The sequence below is a fragment of the Lepidothrix coronata genome, unplaced genomic scaffold (genome assembly GCF_001604755.1).
Source record: "Lepidothrix coronata isolate B3197 unplaced genomic scaffold, Lepidothrix_coronata-1.0 Scaffold0, whole genome shotgun sequence".
NCBI lineage: Eukaryota > Metazoa > Chordata > Aves > Passeriformes > Pipridae > Lepidothrix > Lepidothrix coronata.
This window is the reverse complement of record NW_016690180.1, coordinates 11,912,843-11,936,023: the sequence shown is the minus strand read 5'-3', so window position 1 is coordinate 11,936,023 and position 23,181 is coordinate 11,912,843. Positions and strand designations below refer to the sequence as shown.

General features: G+C 35.6%; 1 protein-coding gene across 1 annotated transcript in view; it reads right to left on the bottom strand.

The window, feature by feature from the left end:
• ARAP2 (ArfGAP with RhoGAP domain, ankyrin repeat and PH domain 2) overlaps window positions 1-21,919 on the bottom strand; it is a 121,332-nt gene extending 99,413 nt beyond the window's left edge. The window contains exons 1-7 of the mRNA XM_017805844.1: window positions 21,779-21,919; window positions 20,693-20,776; window positions 14,796-15,835; window positions 9,368-9,438; window positions 8,407-8,486; window positions 3,095-3,177; window positions 1,948-2,304 (exon numbers count right to left, since the gene is read on the bottom strand). Of these exons, the coding sequence (XP_017661333.1) occupies window positions 1,948-2,304; window positions 3,095-3,177; window positions 8,407-8,486; window positions 9,368-9,438; window positions 14,796-15,661 (1,457 nt within the window). The 5' untranslated portion in view covers window positions 15,662-15,835; window positions 20,693-20,776; window positions 21,779-21,919. The remainder of the gene's footprint in view (window positions 1-1,947; window positions 2,305-3,094; window positions 3,178-8,406; window positions 8,487-9,367; window positions 9,439-14,795; window positions 15,836-20,692; window positions 20,777-21,778) is intronic.
• Window positions 21,920-23,181: the final 1,262 nt, after the last annotated feature.

Genomic DNA, 23,181 nt, shown 5'->3' with positions numbered 1-23,181 from the left:
TGTGGTATTGTAAGAAAGAGAAACAAAAATTTATCATTCATTGAACTGCATCTGAGATAAAGACCTTGAAATGTAGCCAAAGAATATCACTGGATCAAGGCTACTGACCCTACAACTGTTCTACTCAGTAGCAACCAGTACTAATTTTGGGGTTAACACACTGTTTTTCAAATAATATATTCTCACACAACAGTTTATTAAAGCCTTCAAAGTTTGTTCTCAACTCTATTCCTTCAAACAGTGCAAGACAAGGCAACTGGAATCAAGAATTATACTTTTATCATTTGAAAATCTAACTGCCAAAAGTATTGCTAAAAAAAAAAAAAAGAAATTCCTGTAAGTGAAACAAAACAAAAGGTACAACTAACTGCAGCTCTCCAAGAAGTCAGCACATTAACAATTCTGAAAAACAAAAAATTAAAAATTATATTATATGGGGAAAAAGTCTTGACTCTGTGTATAATTATTCTTTGATTCTTTAGCAAAAGTAAACAATGAAAATCCATAAATGTTAATGAAACTTTTAAAGCAATTTAAAAAAGAAAGAAAATAGGTTTGAGCACATTGAAATCCCATGACAGTAAAACAGGTTTATTAAACCAGGTTTATTCCTTCTTATTATTCACCTTCAACAATGTATCCATGCAAAACCAAAATTAAAAAAACCTTGTCAAATTAGAATCCTCAGAAAAGAACAAGAAAAAAAATGGAAATTGCTATACAGCAGAGCTGCTTCAAGTGGATTCAGACCATACTGTATTCTAAAACAATGTAATTCAATAAATTTCTCACTAAACTGAAAAAAATTATAGCTATGCTACTTGCTAAGCAGTGACAACTATTACAGCCACAAACAATGAAAGGAAAGCCAAACAGTTTAATACCATTCAGTGTAGCTAAGGACACAGTCCTTAGAACAAAGAATGCAGATGTACTAAGGCTTGAATAGTAGTATAGTAGACGTATTACAGCCCTAACAAGTACAACAGCTTTAATTTCTAGACGCTAAGTAGTAGTGAAGATCAGAAACAGACCAAAAAAGTAAAATTGTGCCACTTCCAACAGAAAAAGGAATTCAGAAGTCATAAGAACAAATGGGGAGAACTGAAAAGTACAATTTAAAATGACTAGTCTATTCAAATTACTACTGAGGAAGTTAGAAGAATTTCATCAGTTTGCAAGTATTTATAAAGGGAAGATTTGATAATGCAGCATTCTTTAGCCAAAATCAATTTAATAATAGCTGGAAATTAAAATTGGTTAAAATAAAACAATGAAAAAACTCATAACAGAAATTAAACATAAGATTTGTTGTTGCTGTTGTCTAACCTCCACATGTGGCAAAGAGTATTAACTTTCTATTGTGTTCCCCTCTCCTCTTCATTATTTGAATCTTAAAACAAGACTTGGGCTCTGATTCCTCCCATCTAACTTTAGGCACATCGGTAAACTAAACTAGGAGTCAATTCACCCCAGACACATTTCTAAACTTAAAGCTCACACAATACCCACAATTCTGAAAGCAACAGGATCTTCAGTCACACTAATTATTAAGTTATAATCCACGGCCAAATTAGTAAAGCAGTATTCCAGAATGGGAGTTAGTTTTCACTTATTTTGTAGCCCAGAGAAAACCCAGCAACTCAGCAAAAATGTAATGATTAGAAATACTGGTACAAATTCATTCTGTATTTTTCCGCTAGAGTTCATGAGTAGTGACCAACATTTGTAATAAAATATTTTTCTTGAGTGCACTCATAAATAAACTTCAGGATAGACATCACTAATAAAAACTTTTGAATTCAGCAGAGTCCAGTGCTCTTTCAACAAAAACAATTCCTCTTCTCCTCCCACCACAAATATTAAGCAGTGACCAAATACAAACTTAACATCTCTCACGCAAACATACATTGTCACAATTGTACAGTAATCACTGAAAACACTTACCCTTGAGGGGATAATTTATCCAGCCATCCTGCTTTAACCTTCTTTACTGACGGTCCAAAAAAACAAGCATATGGTGTTATTGATTCATTTCCAATCAAAGTCTGATCTCCACTAAATTGAGAAAAATTCATTTGTTTACTGACCAAGTGATCAGAATCTCTACTTTGTATCTTACTACAAGAAGCTGAGTGTGCTTTGGCTTTGTTTTTCCTTTTCTTTAAAGGCAAAGAATGTTGTTCCACAACAGAATATATAGATTCACTTTCAGATTCTTCCAGTCCCAATGATTGGTTTTCCTGAGACAAGGGTTCATTTTTTGCAAATTCCTTTGTCTTCTCTTCCAGATTATTAAAGTAACTGGAAAGGAAAAGCACATTTTAATCCTAAAATGTATTACTGCAATGCACAAATATATAAAATTAATAATTAGAACAAATATTGGTAAGACATATTATAATTATGTATAAACTTGTATAATCACTGTGATAACCACAGAAATGCTAAACACAACCTGTCTTATAACTATGACCATACTGAATCCTACTTTCTCCATTCAACAGGAATGGTAGCAATATAACACTCCTTTAGAACCCTGAACAGAAATTTAAAATTAATTCTCCTTTCTGAGAAAACTAGCTTTGCTCATTCGAATACTTTGGAGGACTTGCAGTATCACCTCTCTTCCAGTTCCCAGCTCAACAAAAGCCTGGTGCAGACTAGATAATTAAGGAGCACATTAGCTCCCATTTCATCAAACCAGTGGCCACTGCCTCATGACAGGAGAGGAGAATGGGTTTTAGTTTTGTGTTTGTCTTTTTTTTTTCAGTGAGGAGATAGATTATGAGAGTACTCAGACATGGTTAGCTGGGAGACATACAAAAATGGAACTTGTGCCTTTCTTGTTTCAACTGGGGAAAACAAGGACACCTTCCAAATTCATAAAGTTTTCTGAAACCTGGTTTAGACAGTCTCAGAACAGCCACAGAGCCTAACTTTGCCTCCTCTAGGATGCGGTTAAAGGCTCAAATAGGAGAAAAAAAAAATACAGTCATGGTTGTGCCTTCAGAATTAGAGATCTACTTGTGACATCGGTAAATAACTCTTTCCTCTTTACACTTTGAGTTTCTCTGTAACACTTATTTAATACCATAGATTCTTGGAAGGATATTCTTCATTCATTCCTAGATCCAGTTTATTTTCACAAGCCAGGAAATCATTTCCACCAAGTTCCTAGAAAAGAAATATATTGTTACCAACTTTTGTACAGAAGTAGTGATGTTTAAATTACTGTAGATATAAATCACACACAAAAAACAGCCTAACTAGCAAAGCTGCTCTTTCCCATATTTTTAAATATGCATTTGAAAGCTTATTTTTTAAAAAGTATTCTAAGAAATTTTATTTTCAACATTTTCATTTTAAATAATAATACTCATATAAAACATTTGAGCATAATCCAAAATACCTGATACAAACAAATCAGATAAAGAAATCCAGCATGTAGAAGCATCAGTGCTCTGATTTTTCTCTAGGTACCACTGATGTCCAGGTTTCAGTGGATACAGATTTTCTTCCTAGTAGCTGGTACTGTGTTTTGGATTTAGTATGAGAACAATGTTGATAACACAGATGTTTTAGTTGTTGGCAGGTAGTGCTTACTCTAAGTCCAGGACTTTTCAGTGTCATGTGCTCTGCTAGCAAGGAGATGCACAAGAAGCTGGGAAGGAGCATGGCCAGGGCAGCTGAGCCAAACTGGCCAAAGGGATATTCCTTGCCATAGAAGATCACGCTCAGTATATAAACTAGGCAGGGTGGGGAGAGGGAGGTTGTTGGCCGGGAGTTGCTGATCGCTGCTCGGGAATGGACTGGGCACCAGTCAGCAGGTGGTGAGCAATTTTATCATGCATTCCTTGTGGGTTTTGGTTTTCATTTCTCTTTCTCTCTCCTTTCCATTATACTTATTAACACCATTCGTAGTAGTATACTTTACTTTTCTTCAGTTATTAAACCATTCTTATTTTCAATGGGGTGGGAGAGAGCAAGCAGCTGTGTTCTAGTTGCCAGCTGGGGTTAAACCATGAAAACTGAATATTTTTTAAGATCAAGAGCCACTTGTTACATGTAAGTTAAGCACCATTTATGATTTGCCACTGCTAGCCTATCTTTCATATCAATACTTCTCGGAATTAAACATACAGCCTTCATAATATACTAAGGATAAAATAATGGCAAATTCAAAATCATAAAGTAACAGCAAACTCAGCAATATCTTGCTGAATATATCTTGCATTTTTTTTTCTAAGATCTTCCTAAAAGGGTCATTTATTAACTTTTGTTTAGAAATCTTTATCACAAATTGCTTGCCGTTTACAAAATGTTAAGGTTAACACCACTCATTTCACATGTCCTAAACTTGATCTGACAATCACATTACGAAGTTTCTCAGTATTCATCTTTCTTCCTTTATAAAAACCTAAAATTAACATCTTTGTGCTTTCTGATGGAAGCATTTTGATTCACTCATTTGATCTTTGGTGTGTATGTAACGAAGCTGAACAATGTCAGAAAAAAAGTGGATAAGCTTTCACAGCATTGTCATTTGTTTTTTGAGCAGCAGCACCTAATCTTGTACTTGAGGACTGTACCTTGGCAACATGGAAAGGCAAGAATAAAAAAAGCAAATAGTTCAAATCAGAGGAAGTGTACACTGCAGCAAAAATGTAGAAATCACAGGCTGATGCTAAGATAAACCTAGGTGAACTGTCTGCCTTCCTCTGCCAGACAGATCCATTATACTAATAAAAATCCACCAAAACCCAGACACCCACACATCACAGTACTGTGTTGCGGCATCAAGGGCTAGACAAAAAAAACAAGTAAACAAAAAAACCACAAAAATACAACACAAATCTAAAGAACACAAAGCCAAAAAGCATCCACACATCTTGCAAACAAATTAAACAGAAAACCGAAAAGCAATCTGTCCACTGCTTATCAATTACTTGAATTGTCTAGAATCTCACCAAAGGAGGGGAAATGGAAGCGTCCCACTTCTACACAACAGTCAAGAGGCTAGTATCACAACCCATGAATGAAACATCTTCAGAGTAAAATGGTCAGTATCCTTTATCTTTGTTTCCTTATTAGTATGCATTCCCAAACCACACCCACTGATGCTATGTGGTAGTACCTCTTCCTCCCTGTCATGAATCATTACAACAGTTTGATGGACTGCTTGTGCTCCCTCCCCAGTCTTCAGCACCTGGGCAAGTGAATTCAGGGAGCCAGATAACTTCCAAGCAATAACCAAGAAATGCATTTCTATTACCAGTAGATTTTAAAATGCAGAAGTCCACAAATGAAAACAGGTTGTGGGTAAAGGGAGTTCTATATGCCCACAGACATACCCAATGATTTCCAATGTGCTATTTACAGAAATACCCTTCAAGATGCTCAGACTCAAGATGAGACAAAATCCCCATCTCCCACCTCCTACAGATCTCTGAGGTATCATTCAAAGGTAGTTACCAGCAGCATTTTCTCCTGCAGACACCTTTGTAGAGAGAAGTATTTCTTAAAAGATAGGTATATACATTACACAGAAACTGTCTCTAAATATGTACTGTTCTTATGCATAGGAAGCACTCACCCTTAAGGAAGAAATCTGGCGTCTGGATCCCAGACAGATGGAACTGCCTACTCAAAGGTCTGTATAAAAACCCTCTACTTTAGATCAGGAAGTAATTCAGGTACATTTAGCTTTTTCTAACAGGGAGTCTTGCTGATTTGAACAGCAAGACAGGAACCCTGAACGCTAAAAGATAGACTGCATGAAGGGTATCAAGCTTGAGCCTACATTAAATGAAGACTCAATGCCATTCAGGACAGAGGCATCTTCCTTAAGAGATACTACCTTAGTGTTCCATTAAAGCTGATGTCACACAGTTCTCAGGTTGATTCTTGAATCATGGTTTGGCAGTACAATTTTATAACAGGTCCATAAAGATAAATGTCTCCTTTTAAAATATCAAGGCTTCTCATGTTAAAGTAGTAAGATTCGCAATCTGGCCAGCCTTCCACAGCATCACAACGCTTAGGAACTCACACAATTTCCTGAACTCAATATGCATGTTTAATTTAATCTGTCTACAGCAAGAAATAAAGCCAATATTTCACTTTAGAGGCCTGAATTCATTAGAATTCAGTTTTCCTCCGAAGGAATTCTAGCATACTTGACTCATTTAGTTGGACACAAAAATAAAACAGCCTTAAAACATTTGGATTTTTGTGTTATTTTTAAATCAATAGAAAAATCCCAGTTCCTTCTTCAGGTTGCCCTTCAGAGATTTCTCCTACTTGTCTTTCTTCCCGAACCAAATCAAAGGCATATTTTCTTTATAACCTTCAGTCCTCTGTTCTCTCATGCTCACTTACTTCCAATCTGTAGTGACTCATTACCTGTTTCTACAGGCATTCCCTTCATAAAAGCCTACAGAAGCCTTTTCTTTATACCAATGAAACAGGAAGAATGGTAATGGCCAACTTACAAGCCCTTAAAACAGATTTCAGTCAGCAAATATAACAACTTGCTACCTTTTCTTCTACATAAACAAATTACATGCTCATGTGGCTTAGCATGAAGCAGCAGCTACAAGCTCTAAAATGTCCAATATTTTACAGTGTTATCTAAATATTCTGATTTGTTCCTTGATACCTGTTGAAAAAAATATGAAAGTGAAATGTATGTCAGGATGTTTCTTTTACGGTTCTCCTTTATGACCTTTGTTTGCAATAAAGTTCTAACGGAGTTAAATTTAGCTATGAAATTTCCAACAGGCCTGTGATAAACATCAAACTTAAGAAACTGTTCACATACATGAAAGTGATATTGAAACCCAAATCTTCAGATCATACTGCAGTAATCATGATACTAGAACCAGCAGAAATAGTGATTAATTTCAGGCAGTTAATCCAGTTTAACAGCATGGTACTTTTGTACTTGCTGCCTTTATAAGATAAGAAAGAGTGCTGACAATCTTTCTGGGTATCCTTTTTCATAACCAACCATTTCAATTAAATGTACAGAATAATGCTAAGAAGTAACAAGAGAGCTAGGAAACTTTTTCTAGAAAATCAGCTTATGCCATTGAACTAATTACAAAGAAGTTAAATTTTGAATTTTTAAAGACATCGGCACAGACACCAATAACTGGCACAGACAAGACATTGCACGCAAGGAAAGAAAATGAACACTAAAAAATCACTTCTGTGTACGACAAAAACAAGAGGGAAAAAAAGGCATGAATTTATGTGTACCTCCATAAGAAGTCAACAAGAAAAAGGAAAGTATATTTCCAAAAGTACCTACCAAAAACAGAGTTCACTTTTATGCTTATAAAACCACTCCCACTAGAAGATGAAATTTATTTTTATTGACCAATTCCTAAAAAGTTAAAATTGGAGAAAAAAAACCCTATGCACGCATTTGAATAGCTTTTATTTTAGTCAGTAGTTTACAATATTTTAAAAAGTAAAACATTAGAGTGAAGACTAGGACAGAAGAATTTTCTGTTTTCTTTAACTCTATGGTTTGAGATTGGCTGGAAGAAGTATAAGCAATCGCGGATTCAACAATTTCTGGTCTGCATCCTGCTGAGATAGAAGCAGGAGCTGGAAATTCATGGCATTTGGCAGACACCTCACAAAGCTAATTTACCTCCCAGATCTCCACATGATTCTGAAGTCTGTCCATATGCCATCTGTGGCACTCACATCATCAATTACTGACCCCAACAAAAGTGTTCACTTCAGAGAATTCTAAAACAAAAGTGACTTTCTGGGTATACAGCAAGTTTAGAAGATGCACGAAAAATATCAGAAGTCCTGAGAATTTTCATATACAGGAATTGAAAAAGAGTATGGCCAAAAGTGACCATTAGATCAGCTAAGCTATTGTGCAAGCTGCTTTCATAGGACACACACAAGTTTGTGTAGAGATGCCCAGTCTTGATCTGCAATTACCAGATGGAGAGAAGTCACTTTTACCCTTACTAATAAATTCTAATGGTTATTCACTCCTTGACCTCAATTACAGAAAAAAAGTATTTCAATATACCACTGTACTTGCTTAAATATGGCAGCTCTGGACATAGGGTGGGGGAGGAAAGTCTGTTATCTACCCTACGTTGGTTTAAAAAGAAAATAAAAAAACCTCAACCAACACACACACACCACAGCTTCCTATTACTATTGAACAGTACAATCTGTATCTCAAGATTACGAAAAGTCATTAGACCTCAACTATTTACATTATAAACCCTTGCAGGTACCTAAAAAGACAGAAGTAGTACTGGTAACTAAAAAAGTCAAAAAATAAAAAAGAATTAAGGGTAATATAGGATATCTAACATGAAGATTAAAGTGAAGGTAGAGCATTTATATTCAGGCTTCTTAACTTACTTTAGTATCTTTAGGGTTGTCACAAATAAAGGTTTCCCCATATGGAGAGATGATGGCTGGTTTTTCTTCTATGCAAGTTTCTTAAAGAAAAAAATAAATTAATACAGTCATATAGTGCAATAGTCTACTAAAGTAATAATAAAATCAACAAGGGACATATTTTTCAGCTTGTGATTTCTCTGTTCTTCACAGAAGTAATTCTGAAGAACAAGAAACAATTTCTCATTTCTAACTAAACTTGAGCCATATTTTCACCACAGACACTACCACTATTACTATGGAATTTGAATATAACTTGCATACAGACATTTTCTTCTTTTCTACCCTGCATCAAGTTAAAATAAAAAACCTTTAGTTTTCTAAGGACCAATAGCTCCAAAGTGTAATTTATTCTGACTTAAAAAACCGCACACCAAAAATAAAGTTTTTGTGCACAATCTTCATTTTGTCATCAAGTATTTGCTTGAAATCAATATACATAACCTCAAAAAATATGGATCTCTCAAATATGAAAGAAGTTTGCAACTGACTGTGGAAGACTCATAAACTTTTCAGTAAAGTATTTATTACAATTAATTTCCTGGAGGTATGAGCATTAACAAAAAAATAAAGCAGCACTATTCACGAATAGGCTACTAATATCTTTCAAGAAAAAGCGAACTCTGCTTAAAAAATCTGGATCTAATCTTAGAAACTCAAACCACCAATCTAAAAAAGTATAACAAAATAAAGAAGGTTTAAAGTCAGGATTTTCTAATTTTTATTTTATTTGTTCATAATTAAAAACTAAGCAAAAATGCAGGTTAAATGCCCTGCTATCACATAAATCACTTCTTCCATACCTTTGAGATGCCCAATATTTCTCAAAATATGCAAGTCAATACTCATTTTAAACAGCTTTTGGTCCAAGGTTACTTTTTCCTTAATATTCAAGGTGTAAATATTACCGTCCAGTACTCACTGTTTTGTGGAAGTTGCCTCCCAGTGCAAGAAATATTTACAAGGTCCATATTTCTTCTTCTCTGAAGGGAACTTAAACAAAACAGAGCACAAAATGAAAACATTAAGTGAAATGTCCCAGAAATTAACCATTTCATGCAGTTAAATGATTAAAATTATGTACAAATATAGAAATAATAGATTTTAAGACTTGGGAAAATTTAATTTAAAAGTCACACAACAATTTGTTTTCCTTCCTTTACAACACTGAATGCTTCTTTGATCCTAGTACATATCCTGAGTTTGGGGTTCTGTTTTGTTCTGAATTGTTCTTATGATACATTTAGATTGCTGGGAAGAACGAAGATCCTACACTTTTCCCCCAATCCTTTACCTACTCTTCTCCTTCCCATTGATTACCAACAACTGTATTTATAGAAGGACGTACTCTGAAAATCTAATTTAACATTAAACTCAGTGTGACGCTGGGCATGGGAATCCAGACAAAACATGCTCTCAACCACTGGAAAAAAATTGCTGAAAAGTTTTGATTTCCTAAGGTGAATTATTTTCCCACAAAGTTTTAAAACCAAGATGTAAATGACATTGCATTGCAACTGCCTGTGATTACTCCTGCACATGTTGTAGATGGGTAAGAATGTATCCCCATACACGACAGAAAAGTTATTTTATTATTGGTGTTGTGCTGACACCCAAGTACTTCAGTAGTTTCATGTATAGTGGCATTTAATTATTAAGGTTTCAGGCTAAGACAGCAGCTTTATAATCAGAACACAGGAACAAATATGTGTGAATTAGAACATTTCTATTCCCCCTTTACTACTCTAGCAGTCTGTATTAGAGCTCTTTTCAGTCAAGCTCTGAATCCCCCCATTAACATAATTAGTAATTTTCCATCTTAATTTCATTTTCTCTGCTTAAAATGGTAAAAGTTCTCACATATTCTTACAGAATATTATGTGGTTGATAAATGCCATACAAGAACCTTACAAATTTTGTCTATCAGTTCGTAGGTCCTCCATCATTCAAAATAAAAGATAAGTGTTTTACTAAAAATACCCATTTCCTAACTGTTGTTTCCCCACTTAAACTATTGAGAAATTTTATTATTTTAATATTAGCTACATTTAAAACTTTAAAACTACTGTCCCTTGAAGTCCAAGTAGAATTACTCCCTACTAAAAGATGATGTTTCTTTGTAACAGAAGGCAGACATTCATGAACTTAATTTTTAGTCCATGCCTAAATCTGCCTCAAAGAATTCATTAGATTGGATTCAAGACAGAAGCCACACCTTACTTGACATTTCAATTGTTATCCAGGTTATATAAATTAAGTTCCTTAGTGATATTTTGTAAAATCCTGGTTTTAGAAAACACAGAATGACTTTGGCCAAATACAGTGTATCATTGCCTAGTTCCTATATAGTTGTTTGGTCTCCTGAGTTATAATTACAAAAAAATAAAAAATACACAGCAAATACTTTAAAAGTCTGTGTTTCTTCATACAGTTTACTAAAATTGATGAGGTTACATTTTTTGAAGCTCCACTAGCAAACTAACCTCCTGAGTTTGTACTAACCTAATTTTAAAGAACTCGGTATGCTTACAAAAAACCTAACTTATTTCAACACAGATCATTTGTCAGGTTGTTTTTTTAAAGGGTATTAGCAGCATTAAACTAAATTAAGAGTTACAGATAAACAGCATTGACTTGTAGAGCTTTTAAAATTATGGTTTTCTGCCTTATGTAAAACAGTGAGTCATTTTCTTAGTTTCGGGGTGGATGGATAAATTCAACAGGAAATGAAAAATAACAAAATCACCTTTAAAAAGAAACCTAAAAGCACCATTTTTTAAAAATCTATATACTTTTCAGGATTAGTGTATTCTTTCTTGATCATGTACCTAACATGTATGTATGCATGGCAAAAAACCTGTTAATAAGCTAACTATAGTCTTTTTTTTTTTTTTCCAGCAATCAAAAATAAAACCTGTCATTTCTGGAAAGCAAATTTCTAACTTATGTTAAGTAAAAACTATCTCAAGGTATAAAAGAAATGAAACTAGTTTACTTCGAATAACTGCTTGAAAGATTATGCATAACAAAAAACCTACAGTGCAAGTTATAAAATGATAATAATCTATCAATGCTCAATAGAATAGCTAGCTAGTTATTGTACAAATGGAATACCTAGATTAAAAGACAGAAAAATACTGAAGACTTCATGAGCAAAAAAACATTAAAAAAAATACCTTATATGAATACCAATATCTGACCTTCCTCAACCATTTCAAAAATTTAATACCTCTCCTCTTAAATTTTCTCAATTCAAAAACTGAATACCTCAATCAAAGAAGATTGATGATATTCTTTATTTTGCTCTTTAATGGAAGATTAGTGCGAGCAGTCTAAGACTGCCAATCACAAAGTGTGCCAATTTTTCAATGATATAATAATAATTTCAATTATTATTCAATTATCACTTTGTTACAACTGTGGAGACTAATGCTCACAATTTTCATCTATTAAGAGGTACCGGATGCAGCTCAGGCTACACACACTTCTCTACCACCCCTTCTTACGCACAAACAGGATGAAAGGGTGTGATGAGGCAGTGACCGGTCTTGCTAAAGGCCGAGAGGCTGGAAAGCTAAAACGTCACACTGAGCTGGTTTATTCAATATATTCTTGTCATCTTGCAAATAAAGTCAGGGAAAGAGGTCATTGTAAGCAGTCAGTGCTTCAAAGTATTTACTGGCATTCATCTGCTTAGTGTTTTAAATGAAAGAAGCTTTTCAAACTCATTCAAGACACATTTTCTTTTCTATCCATCTCAAGACCTAACCTCCCATAATGCAAACACATCAAAATTGCTCTAGCACGCTGTGTTAAAGTTTTGGGGTTCATAGACTGCTTGCAGAAGTAAATTAATGGTGATGCTTGACCATAGGAATAGAGAAGGAGCAGCTTCTCTCTTCTAAAAATTTTTTTTTTTTATGACAGAACACAGTAGAGATACACAGCAGCACCAGCTTGGACACCTCATTAGCAATCTTGACCACTTGTATGTTAAGAATATCAGTACCAAGCAAGAAGTCTCAATCACAGGATCTGGCAACTGCAGAAAATGAATGATGCCTCCTCAGGCCTACCACCATTATCTATTTTACTTATTTATATTTTCCCCTACACGCAGCATGTTATCCAGAATTACTTTTGTTCTACTTGTTCTTATTTATCTTAAAAAAGAATCAGAGCAATCCCAATACTAAACAACACAAGTAACAAAGTTGGGAGATAGGAAAAAATCTAAAAGAATATAGAGTTCATCAGTCAGAAATTTTATCTTTGTAGCATTCTATATAAAAACCAGGTCTACCATGTTATAAATCTGCTTCAGCTTAATAACTAAAAATAACTTAATAACTAAAAATTAATAACTAATACCCATGAACAACCAGAAGGAAATGCTTTCTCTGCCTCTATGGAATAGCCTTCATTCAATGTAATAAGGACAAAATCAGCATCTGTCAATAAGGTCAGCTGAGAATCTTTGTCTACGAAATTCTGAAAAACAAGCACGATCTTTAATCCTGAGGTTAAAGATGCTTGCAAGCTGCTATTTTAAAGTTCTGTATTAGTTCTCTGCCTCTAAAAAAAGGTTGCCAGCAAGGTTATCAAGAATGTTTCTGTGAAGTTTAAGTTCTGCTGTGAAGTTCTTGTTTAGCCTTGATCTTCCTCAGACAGACTGGTCCTTCAGCATTCCCATATTCATTTTCTTTATTGGAGCATAAAGACAAAAAAAATAAGCTGGACCTCACAAATCAAAATTTTGGGTAATGAATTTAGTGACCCAGTCACATCAATCACTAATAGACTGGGATTTGGAGGATTTACTTCAATAGTGGGAAGATTACAAATTCTCTCCACTGGATGATTGTTTCTCAAAAGATATTAAGAATACTCATTTAGTAGTCAGTTATTATTATTGCCTTTAAGGTTGAGAATCCCATTTTGTCTCAGCATGAATAGCTTCATTAAATGAAATAGGGATAATCACTCTACAAAAGTTAACATAAATCTACTCCTCACCAAAAGATACGTACACTTAAGTTTCAGTAAGACACTGATTAAACATTTTTTAAGAATCTTTGCCTCTCCACCTGCCTTAAGAATTGTATTACAACATTTAATTTTGACTTTTTTCAGTAACCTAAAAAAAACTTATAAATGCTGGGAAACCCCTGCATTTAGAGCATGTATAAACTCGGTGTTTCTAACTGCTGAGATATGCAGATGAAAAAGCCAAGATAAATACAAAACATTCTCAGACATGCCCCTTCCAGGCATAGCTAGTGGTTAAAAAAATATACATTAACTAAAAAAAATGCAATCTAATGATTTGGATATGACTACACCAACAAGTCTTTGCATACGCCTTTCACCAGAAGTCTTTTTTTGAACATTTTTCTTCTGTTTAATGATGATTATTAAACATGATGAGTAACAGCTTTTGTTAATAGATCCAAAAATATTAAAAACTAATCTGTGGGGAGATATTCTGTGCTTACAGACTGTAATATTGTGATTGACTGCATATTCAGTGCCTATCAACATTCAAACAATATTACTTTATTAAGATATGTCTGAAATGAAGTTCTAACATCAGATATTTTCCTCTACATTCCACCATACTTTTGCTACAAAAACTAATGCTTATTCAAGATAATAAGTACTGTTCAGTAATTAGTGGATTCAAGTTATGAACTCAACCATTTTGAAGGAAGAAAAATACACAGTCATATCATTTGAATATTTCAAAAGAAACTCAAACTTCAAAGATTCCATAAACTCTGAAAATCTTCCACATCCATCCTCTTTTTTCTACTTTTTCCATTGCTTTTCCCCCCTGCTGGAATGCTTCAGAAATATTTTTATAGTACAAATATCATTAAAAGCTAAGGTTTTGTTGTTAGGAGAACAGCAGCAAAGGCAAACACTTAATATAAGAAAATGGTTGCATTCATTCTCCAAAGTTAACAATTAAATGACAATCAGTTTAGAAATTATCCTAAGAGCCATCCTGAAGAAAGTGCTTATGTCTTATACAGTTGTTTTTAACAATAGTATAAAAGCAATAAAGATCCCTTTCTTTGATAACATGTAGATATGGAGATATTTGAGGAGTTTATAAGGACATACTGTTCTAAAATTCCCCTTTATGCTCTCATTTTTGCTTTTAATTGCCTTGAAGTTTAATCATCCTTCAATTAATTTGGCAACATTCATACCAGATCCAGTGTATTTACAGCACATTTTAAAAAAATCCACCAAAAAAAAAAAAACAAAAAAAAACCCTGTAAGAAATCCCAAACTGTAATTTCTACAAGGATTGCGATTCCTCATTAGTAATAAACAGTAATTACCTTGATGAAGCTTGAACTTTACTTGATTCAGGAATTTCTGGTACAGGTCGATGCCTTAAGATAAAAGACCGGCTTGCTCTTGGAAATACTTTCATGCAGTTTAGTGTACAGGAATCATATAAGTCATTGTCTATCATTTCTCCTTTAAACTTATAGAATGGAGAATCTGGCTTACTATCAGATAAATCACTCTCATCTGCAAATCTCAGATGCTGGTTTTCCTTGTGTTTTGTCTCACATGAATGAGCAAATGAAGGAGGATCACGAAATACCAAACAGCCAGTCAAGTCCTCATCAGCTTGGTATGCAGCAGCTTCTTTCTGTGATGCATCTGGCTGAGAATTCATTTTAATACTTCCAGTTTGACTGACAGCTTTAAGTATGCTGTCTGAATTCTGGTATAAATGAGAAAAATCCAGATTTGGAAAGCTATCATCATTTGCCTCCATTAAATTTTGCTCCGCAAGGTCAAACTTTTCCTTTTTAATATAAGCTTTATTAACAAGTCGTTCTGACAGTGTTGCAGGTATCAAGCCAGTCCCGTCTACACCTGTATTGCTTACTGGAGACTCCTGATCCGAGAACGAATATTGCTTCTCTTCTAAACCTTTCAAGTCTTTGAATTTTAGATTTTCACAGAAAAGAGAATTTCCTTGAATTTTTGAAAGACTGCTGTCTAATTGCTTAAGAATCCTTCTGCGATGCCCTGTAGGCAACACTCCCATTTGCTGAAGTACACTGTTATTTATTCCCACGCAATCTGTCACAATGTTATAGCCATATTCTTTAAAGTTAGGAATATACTGTCCAAGGTTAATATTGACCAAAAATTCTTCAATATCAGTGTCATTGTTTGTGGATGACATGACTTCATATCGAATATTGCCCTACACAGTCATGTACAAATAGTGTCAGGATGTGCGCATGTTCACCAGCAAGAAAGCTCTCTTAAATTTGATGACAGCCAGCCAGCAGAGAATATCAGTTTCTTCAAGACACCTCTTCAAGTTTCTTCAGTTCAAACTTTTTTTTTTTAAACACTGCAAACATATGGAAAATGCAATTAATAAAAATTCTCACCTGAACTTCACAATTATCTTGAATAAAATTCTGAAAGCCCCCCGTCTTTTTTACAGTAATATTTTAAAATTATTTGTATACAAAAATTCCAACAAAACAGCATACACTTTCCATCCTTTTATCTTAGCCTATATAAAGAGAATAGTAAAATCAGTCTTAATGCAGCACAAGTAACACAGACTTGAAACATACATTCCTTAAAACCTACACAGCTAAACATTAAGATGAACAGTTAAGAGATGAACTGCTTATCTACAGACACACTCTTATTACACAGTATTTGGACATCAGGGAGAGAAAAAGTTATCTAAGACCAGAACTGGAACCTAAAGCTTTCTTGTTTCCATGCTAGCACCAATTAACTACAAAATAGGGCTTCTACTCCCTTATCTTCTGAACCTTAGACTCCTTTTAACAAAGAAACAGACTTTCAGTGGAACAAAGGAAAAATGACTGGTTAGAGCATTCTATATGAACTGTGCATTGAAGCCCTCTTCAACTGAGAATCCAACTGAACAAGTACTATAATCAATAAAATGGTTTACAACAGTAGATCAGGTCCTTCAAACAGTCATGCCAGAAAACTGGAAACAGGTAACTACAAGCTTCTCAACTCTGTCAAGGAAGCAGTTTTCCCTTGGCACAAAGAGTAGAAGAGGCAAGACTCTATAAGAAAGTTCTGGCCTCCACACGAGAGACATTTGTTATCTCAAATGCTCATGACAGTTTTTCCTTAGTATTTTTCAACTCAGGTCTTATACTTTCCAGATTTCATCTATTTGAGTTAATTTTTCTTTCAGGGCCATATCTAAATTCACGACTCACAAAATCCAGACGCTACTGTTCTGAAGGTGTTTGAGACAGCCTGAAGTCATATCTCTTCAAAGAAGGTTTAATATCAGCAGCAGTCAACAGGTTTTTTCACCTCTCTGTATAAAGAGTATTTTGGCTTTAGGGAAATCTGCTGACTGTAGCAGCTGTCCTGGCATGCAGGTACTAGCCTTAAGCAGCCTGGAAAAGAAAGTGCTTCAGTAGAACAGTGTTAAGACTTAAGTAGCAATTAGTAGGAGAAAAACTCTTATGCCTAGAATTTATCCATAGTAGTAGGCATTAATAGCTCATTCTTCAAAGTATTTCCTGACAAAAAGCACACTACTAATGACCTAGAATTGAAGCTTAAAAAGTTGCCTAAGTTTTTACTGTATCAATTCCTCAATAAATTCCTCAATAAAGGATAAAAACTCTTCCTGTGATATTCCTCCAATGTCTTTTGAATATATAAGCTGTTATTCAGAAATGCAGTAGTAAATAAATCTTTACACCCCTCCTAAAGGGGTGGCTCCCTAAAGCCACATACAAGTAAATATAAATTTAAAATAATGTACTGAATGAAGCACAACAGTTATCACTGCTATTGGTGATTGTACTTTACTATGATTATTAAATAAATTGTTAAATAACTACCTCAATCAACTACCTCAACTACCTCAGTCTTTTCTTGCAAAATGTCATAAACATCTTTAATACTCCCACACTTTTTCAAAAAGTGGTAATCGAAACCAAAGAAAAGACTAAACTCTTCATACTTACACCATATACATATGTATGTGACAGAATAATAAGGAGATGAACAAACCTACATTTTTCTGAAATCAACATAGCACACTTACTATAAGTGTTCCATTATTTAAAAGAAGTCATTGGATTCTTACTGGTCTCTTTAACTTCATTTGTGTGGAAATATTTTATCAGCTTTTATCACTAACTACAAGTCTGAGAAGTGACTTATTATCTTGAATATTAAATTGGTACAATTAAATCTGTTTAGAGAGAGAGCTCTATAGATCAATCAGATATCAACTGCTCAAGAGAGATTAAGTTTATTATGGAGTTAACCCTCACTAAAAGATTCCAAAGTCACTTAAATTCAAAAAGCCTTGTATTGAGCTAAACTGATTAACAACCCATTTTCAGATTTACCTTTGTCCTTTCCCAACCTGCATACTTATCTAAACTCTCATCATTTCTTTAAAAATTTCAGACATCAGCATTTCCTTAAATTTTTCATATAAGCCTCTAGCCATAAAGGACATAATTCAACAGTATGGCCTCCACCCATCTCTAAACCCTGGAAAATACAAATGTAAATACCTAATGTCTTAAGAAGTTGAATATATATTCTGAAATTCTGAGTACAGAATGAAACAATAATTAGTACAGAAATTACTAAGTGGGAAAAAAGTATGAGATAGGCACTTTTAGGGCCAGAAAATAGTCTTTCATGTCAGCATCATGGCTGGGCTTCGCGAACGAAGATTTGGGAAGGCTCTATCCACATTTGTTACAGGCACGCTGGTGGCTTATGAGGCCAATACAAGACAGACATATCCGATTGCAAAAGACACAGCAGAAAGACTCATTAGATGGTATATTCTGCATGTACCCACTAATTAAAACAAAGAAACGAACAAACAAACAAAAACAACCCATATATATCCAAATATATAAAACCCCTACAGTGTTAGCGTATCAGTCTAAGAGTTTCAAAGTTGCAGTTGTAGCTGTTTATCTCAGCCATTTCCACCTTCCTTGGCAGTTCTGGGTTTCATGGTAGCATTTGGCTATTTTTTCCCTAAGGTGTTAGTGTTTATTTTTCAGACAGCATAATTCGTTCAATCCGTCCACATTTTGCAGTAACAAAAAATACACTTAGCAAAGTAGCTTAGCTATCTGTTTATAAATAAATATATGTCTTTTATGTAAACATACATATTTATACCCACACACTCTCTTCAGTATTTTAATACAGTTTTTACCACATGCAATAGTTTTGCCTACACCTCATTCGGGAACACCTCCACTGTTGCTGCTTCAGGACCTCAAATAGCCATGTATTATCAGCTATCTGGATTCTAACCCATCTCTGTATAAACCACCTAACAATGCAAAAGATTACGCAGCACAGAACAAACTTTGTTTCCAAATCTGCAAGAATGATTACTTTTTACAGTGTATTTTATGAGCAAAACATGTAACAGTCTGAGGAAGGAAGGAACTGCCTCCTGAGAAGACATTTTGACCACAAAATTCTAACACTGCTAGAAGATGAAGCCCAAGCCACTTTCTGTTTCTGTAGTAGTCTATGGCAGAAGTTGCCAATGCATCTATTATACAGACACGCTATAGATCTGGCCTGGCTATACAGGTGGTTAAATACCAGTAAAGTTCACAGTCACATATTATTTTGTGGGTCTGAGCAAAGGGTATACTGACAACTGATTTGGTTTGACTACTCACACAGAGATTAAAGTAACAAACAGCTAAACAAATCTGTACATCCTAGTGAATATATTGCAGGCTAGTAGATGAATTCTGAACTGTTTCTTACAGTGTTTTATCCTTACTAAAGGCTTGAACTAAAGAAGTATACAGAAAAGCAGAACTCAAGGACCACCGTATTTATTCAATACACTAATCAATTTTGATGTGATTAATAGAAATTTTAAAAATAATTTAATCTCCTCCTTAGTTTTAATTGCAAAATAACAATAAATCCTAAAGAATGTTTGTAAAGCATTAGATATGGAGTGCATATATATGACATATGCACATTTATATGAATACATGCATTCTCTTTCACATCCATATTTGTACCATTATGAGTTCAAGTCAAGATCGTTAGCACATATGGTTGCATATATCTTATAAAACAAAACTTCTCTTAAGAGCAAGGCAAAATAGATTTTTCCTACATAGAAACAAACATTAAAAAAACAAAACCAAAAAGAAAACAAAAATTAACACAAAAACCCACAAACAAACAAAAAACAAAAAGACCAATCAACCAAGGGGAATTTGGTCTTGCTTAAATGAAATTGATTCTTACTGTAGTATCATACTCTCCTATACAGGGTAACCAAGACAAAAGTCACCGTTCCCAACACGGTTACTAAAAATGGGAAAATACTACAGTGGTTATACAGAAATCAAACTTCTTGGAAGACATTTGACCATTCAATTTTATCAAAATAAGGATAAACATCTAAATTGCTATGTGGAAAAAAAACAATACAAGGGAAACCATCCAAGGTTTTTTTGTAAGAAAATAAGTTTTGGCAGGGGATGATTTGCAATATGTGTTGCACATCTCAAGCCTTCTATGGGGTCATCCAGCTTTCTTTCATAGAAGATGATGTTTCTCACACTTCTTTACAAACTGATTTTCAACTTCTTCCTTTTCCCATCTTACGGAAGAGACTTAGACAAGAGCGTCAAGAAAACTCAGAGTGGCCTAACAGTTCTTTCGTTTTACTAAAACTGACAGCTAAACAGTATCAAAGAAAAAAGGGCAACTATAACTATCAGGACTCTTCCCTCACATGGAGGATAAGTACCTGCATCTAGCATTCTGAAAAGCTATGTCAGCTGATTTTACAATTCTTCCATTCTATGATTTTCAAGTTGAAAAGTCTTCAAGACAACACTGACTGGAAGATAGACAAATCTTTGTTGAAGCAAGCAACCAATCCAAATTTTAATAATGAAATGTGTGTACAGTAGCTTATAGCTGAATACAGAAATACTCCAGTGAAATTTTTTTTCCTTTTTTAATATCAATACAGAGAAAGCCTGAAGAAAGTGTCAAACCTTTAAAAGTACATGGCAAGATAATCACACTTTAAGCAATCAGTTCAACAAACATAAGCAAGTTCAGGCTTGCTCCTAGCTTCTGCTAAACCACATACTAGATTAAGTTCCTAAGAAGCAGGCAAAAAAAAACCAACCAAAGCAAAATAAAACTGTACAACAGGACTTACCATGGAGTAGAATGAAATCTGCAAGTAGTGAATTTCATCTTCCAGTTGTAATTGACTCCATAAAAACTGACAAGATTAACAGGCCTAGAAAACATTGTAGATTAAATATCTTTCCCAAAACTTACATAATACAATCAGCATATTGACTGCATACTAAAAAAAAAAAAGAAAAGCCAAACAAAAAAGACAACAAAAACAAACAAACAAACCCCAACCAAACAAAAACAAATGCAAATACGTCTCTCAAATTACCTTTTTAAAGTGATTACTTCATGAATTAGCATGGGTCAAGTCAGAGCAACATACTGATGGAAACGATTACAATAGAATCATTCCCTTTATCAATACAAGGAAGTTACTAAGTTATTTACAAAATAACTTTAATCACATCCTCTGTCAAAATGCTTCTTTGGCTTTTTTTAATTTTAGAACACTTCTCTTCCAGAGAAAGTTAAGCCACCTTTACTACCTCGGAGTCAAACCTCATACTGCAAGAAATTCCAGTGGAACAACTTGCAGAGTCGCTGGAGTAAGGAACTGCATGGTATGAATAAGCAAGCTAAAGGTGGAATTGGAACTGAGGCAAGTTGCTGTGGCAACACTAGGGTGCTGTAGCCTTCACTATGTATTTTCGATCCAGGACATCCTACGAATTCTTTGACTTTCTTAAAATTTCTGGTAAAATTTCCAGAAACATAATGGCAGCTAACCAGAGGATTGTTCAGGTCTGACTTCACAAAAACAACTCACAGAGTAAACAAATACACAGTAATAAAGCACTGTTCTTTAGCAGGGCATTTACATACAAACCGTTAAAACAACTTGAGCCAGAAAGAAAACAGAGAGCAACATACGCCTTGTCTCCGACCTGCCTACCAGCTGCTTCTTGTCCGATCCCAACTTCGGTATCTGTGGCTCATGTGAGACATGCCCCGTACCAAGCCACTGCTTCGCCCTTGCGCTCGCCGGGAACTTCGCAGTGACTCTCCTGCCGCGGGACTGGCACCTCCAGCACCGCGCACAGCAGGGCCCGGGCAGACCCTGCCCAACACCCGCACACCCCGCGCCCCGCCGGGACCGGCTCACCTTTGGCAAAGATCAGCGGCGACGGCGAGAGGAGGAAGCGCAGGGCTTCAGTTTGCTTTGGCTTTCTGTTCTCCCTCCGGCACCCTGGTCCTTCTCTATCTTTGCTAGTTTTCTCTTTTCTTCCTTCCTTCCTGCCTGCCTAGCTCCACACCCCACCCCACCCCCACGCCGATCCCCGTCAGGCCGCGCCCGGTGCGCGGAGCTCCCTCCCTGCCCTCCTCCTTCCCTCCCTTCCGCAGGAGGCGGCCGCACCTGGGTGCGCCGGGAGCGCTGCCGCCCCTCCGCGCCCGGGCTGCCGGGCTGGGGCTCAGGGCGTTCTGGCCGGGCAGCATATTTCTTGAGGAGGAGTCAGGAGGGAGCCCGCTGGCAGCCGCAGGCTCCGGAGCACTTTCTGCCTCAACGCATCGCTTCAGAGGCGGCCGTGTCCTGTGCGCCCCAGCCCGGGCTGGGCAGGCGGCGTGTCTCCCTTCTTGCCAGGCCTCCCGGCAAAGGGCATCCCAGTATCATCTCTGTCACCGCACGGAGCCGCGCTCAGGGCAGGCGCCCCAGCTGCGAGGAAGTAGGACAGCCTGCCAGTAGTGGCACAGCTGTGATCGCTTGCTGCAAAAAAGAAAAAGTTACTGAGCTTTCAGTAACTCATGTAACTTCCCCAATTCTTGGAACTGGCCCATGTCTGTAAATTACTGTCACTCAGCTGAAACTAGCTTTTTGTTACACAAAATGATACTGAAAGTATTTATGTGTACTCCACCGGTGGATATACACATCCTCCTCTTAAAGTATCAGTTCTGATTTTTTCTAATTAAAGCCAAGGAGGTTCCAGAAAGTTCACACATTTGCAGCTGAAGTCCTAAGTCTGCCACTCTCTACTGAAGGAGAAAAGATGCAAAGAGATACTGAGATAAAGAAGCCAATTATTAAAGCGTTAACTGAGGAGCAAATAAATCTGGGTCCTCTTTCCTTCTTCAGAGACTGCTTCCTACACATTAAGTACAGACTAACTAAATAGCCTTACTAGTAATAAGGCTGTTAAAACCTGTTGGTGCTATGGTAATAAAAAGATTTCAGGATCACAATTTTGTATGCAAACAGTTTTTTCAGTCTCTCACTTCGAGTAAAAACGATTAGAAGTTTGCAGTCCAGCGTTATAGCACCAATTCCAGTGCTGCCCAAGCACTTCTGAAAACCCAGCTGCAAGTTCTAATTATTAGATACATAAATACCCGTGTACCAAAAAAATGCAGTTAATTTTACCCCTAAACTTGTATTATGCAGGCAGAAAGTACCACTCTAGTGTAAGCTTTTGGGTTTGCCTTTTTTTGATAATCTAAAGAACTTTATTTAGTTCTCGCTTGTCTTTTTATTACTGCTTTTTCAGTCTGTCTCAGTGTTATTCCTAGTTA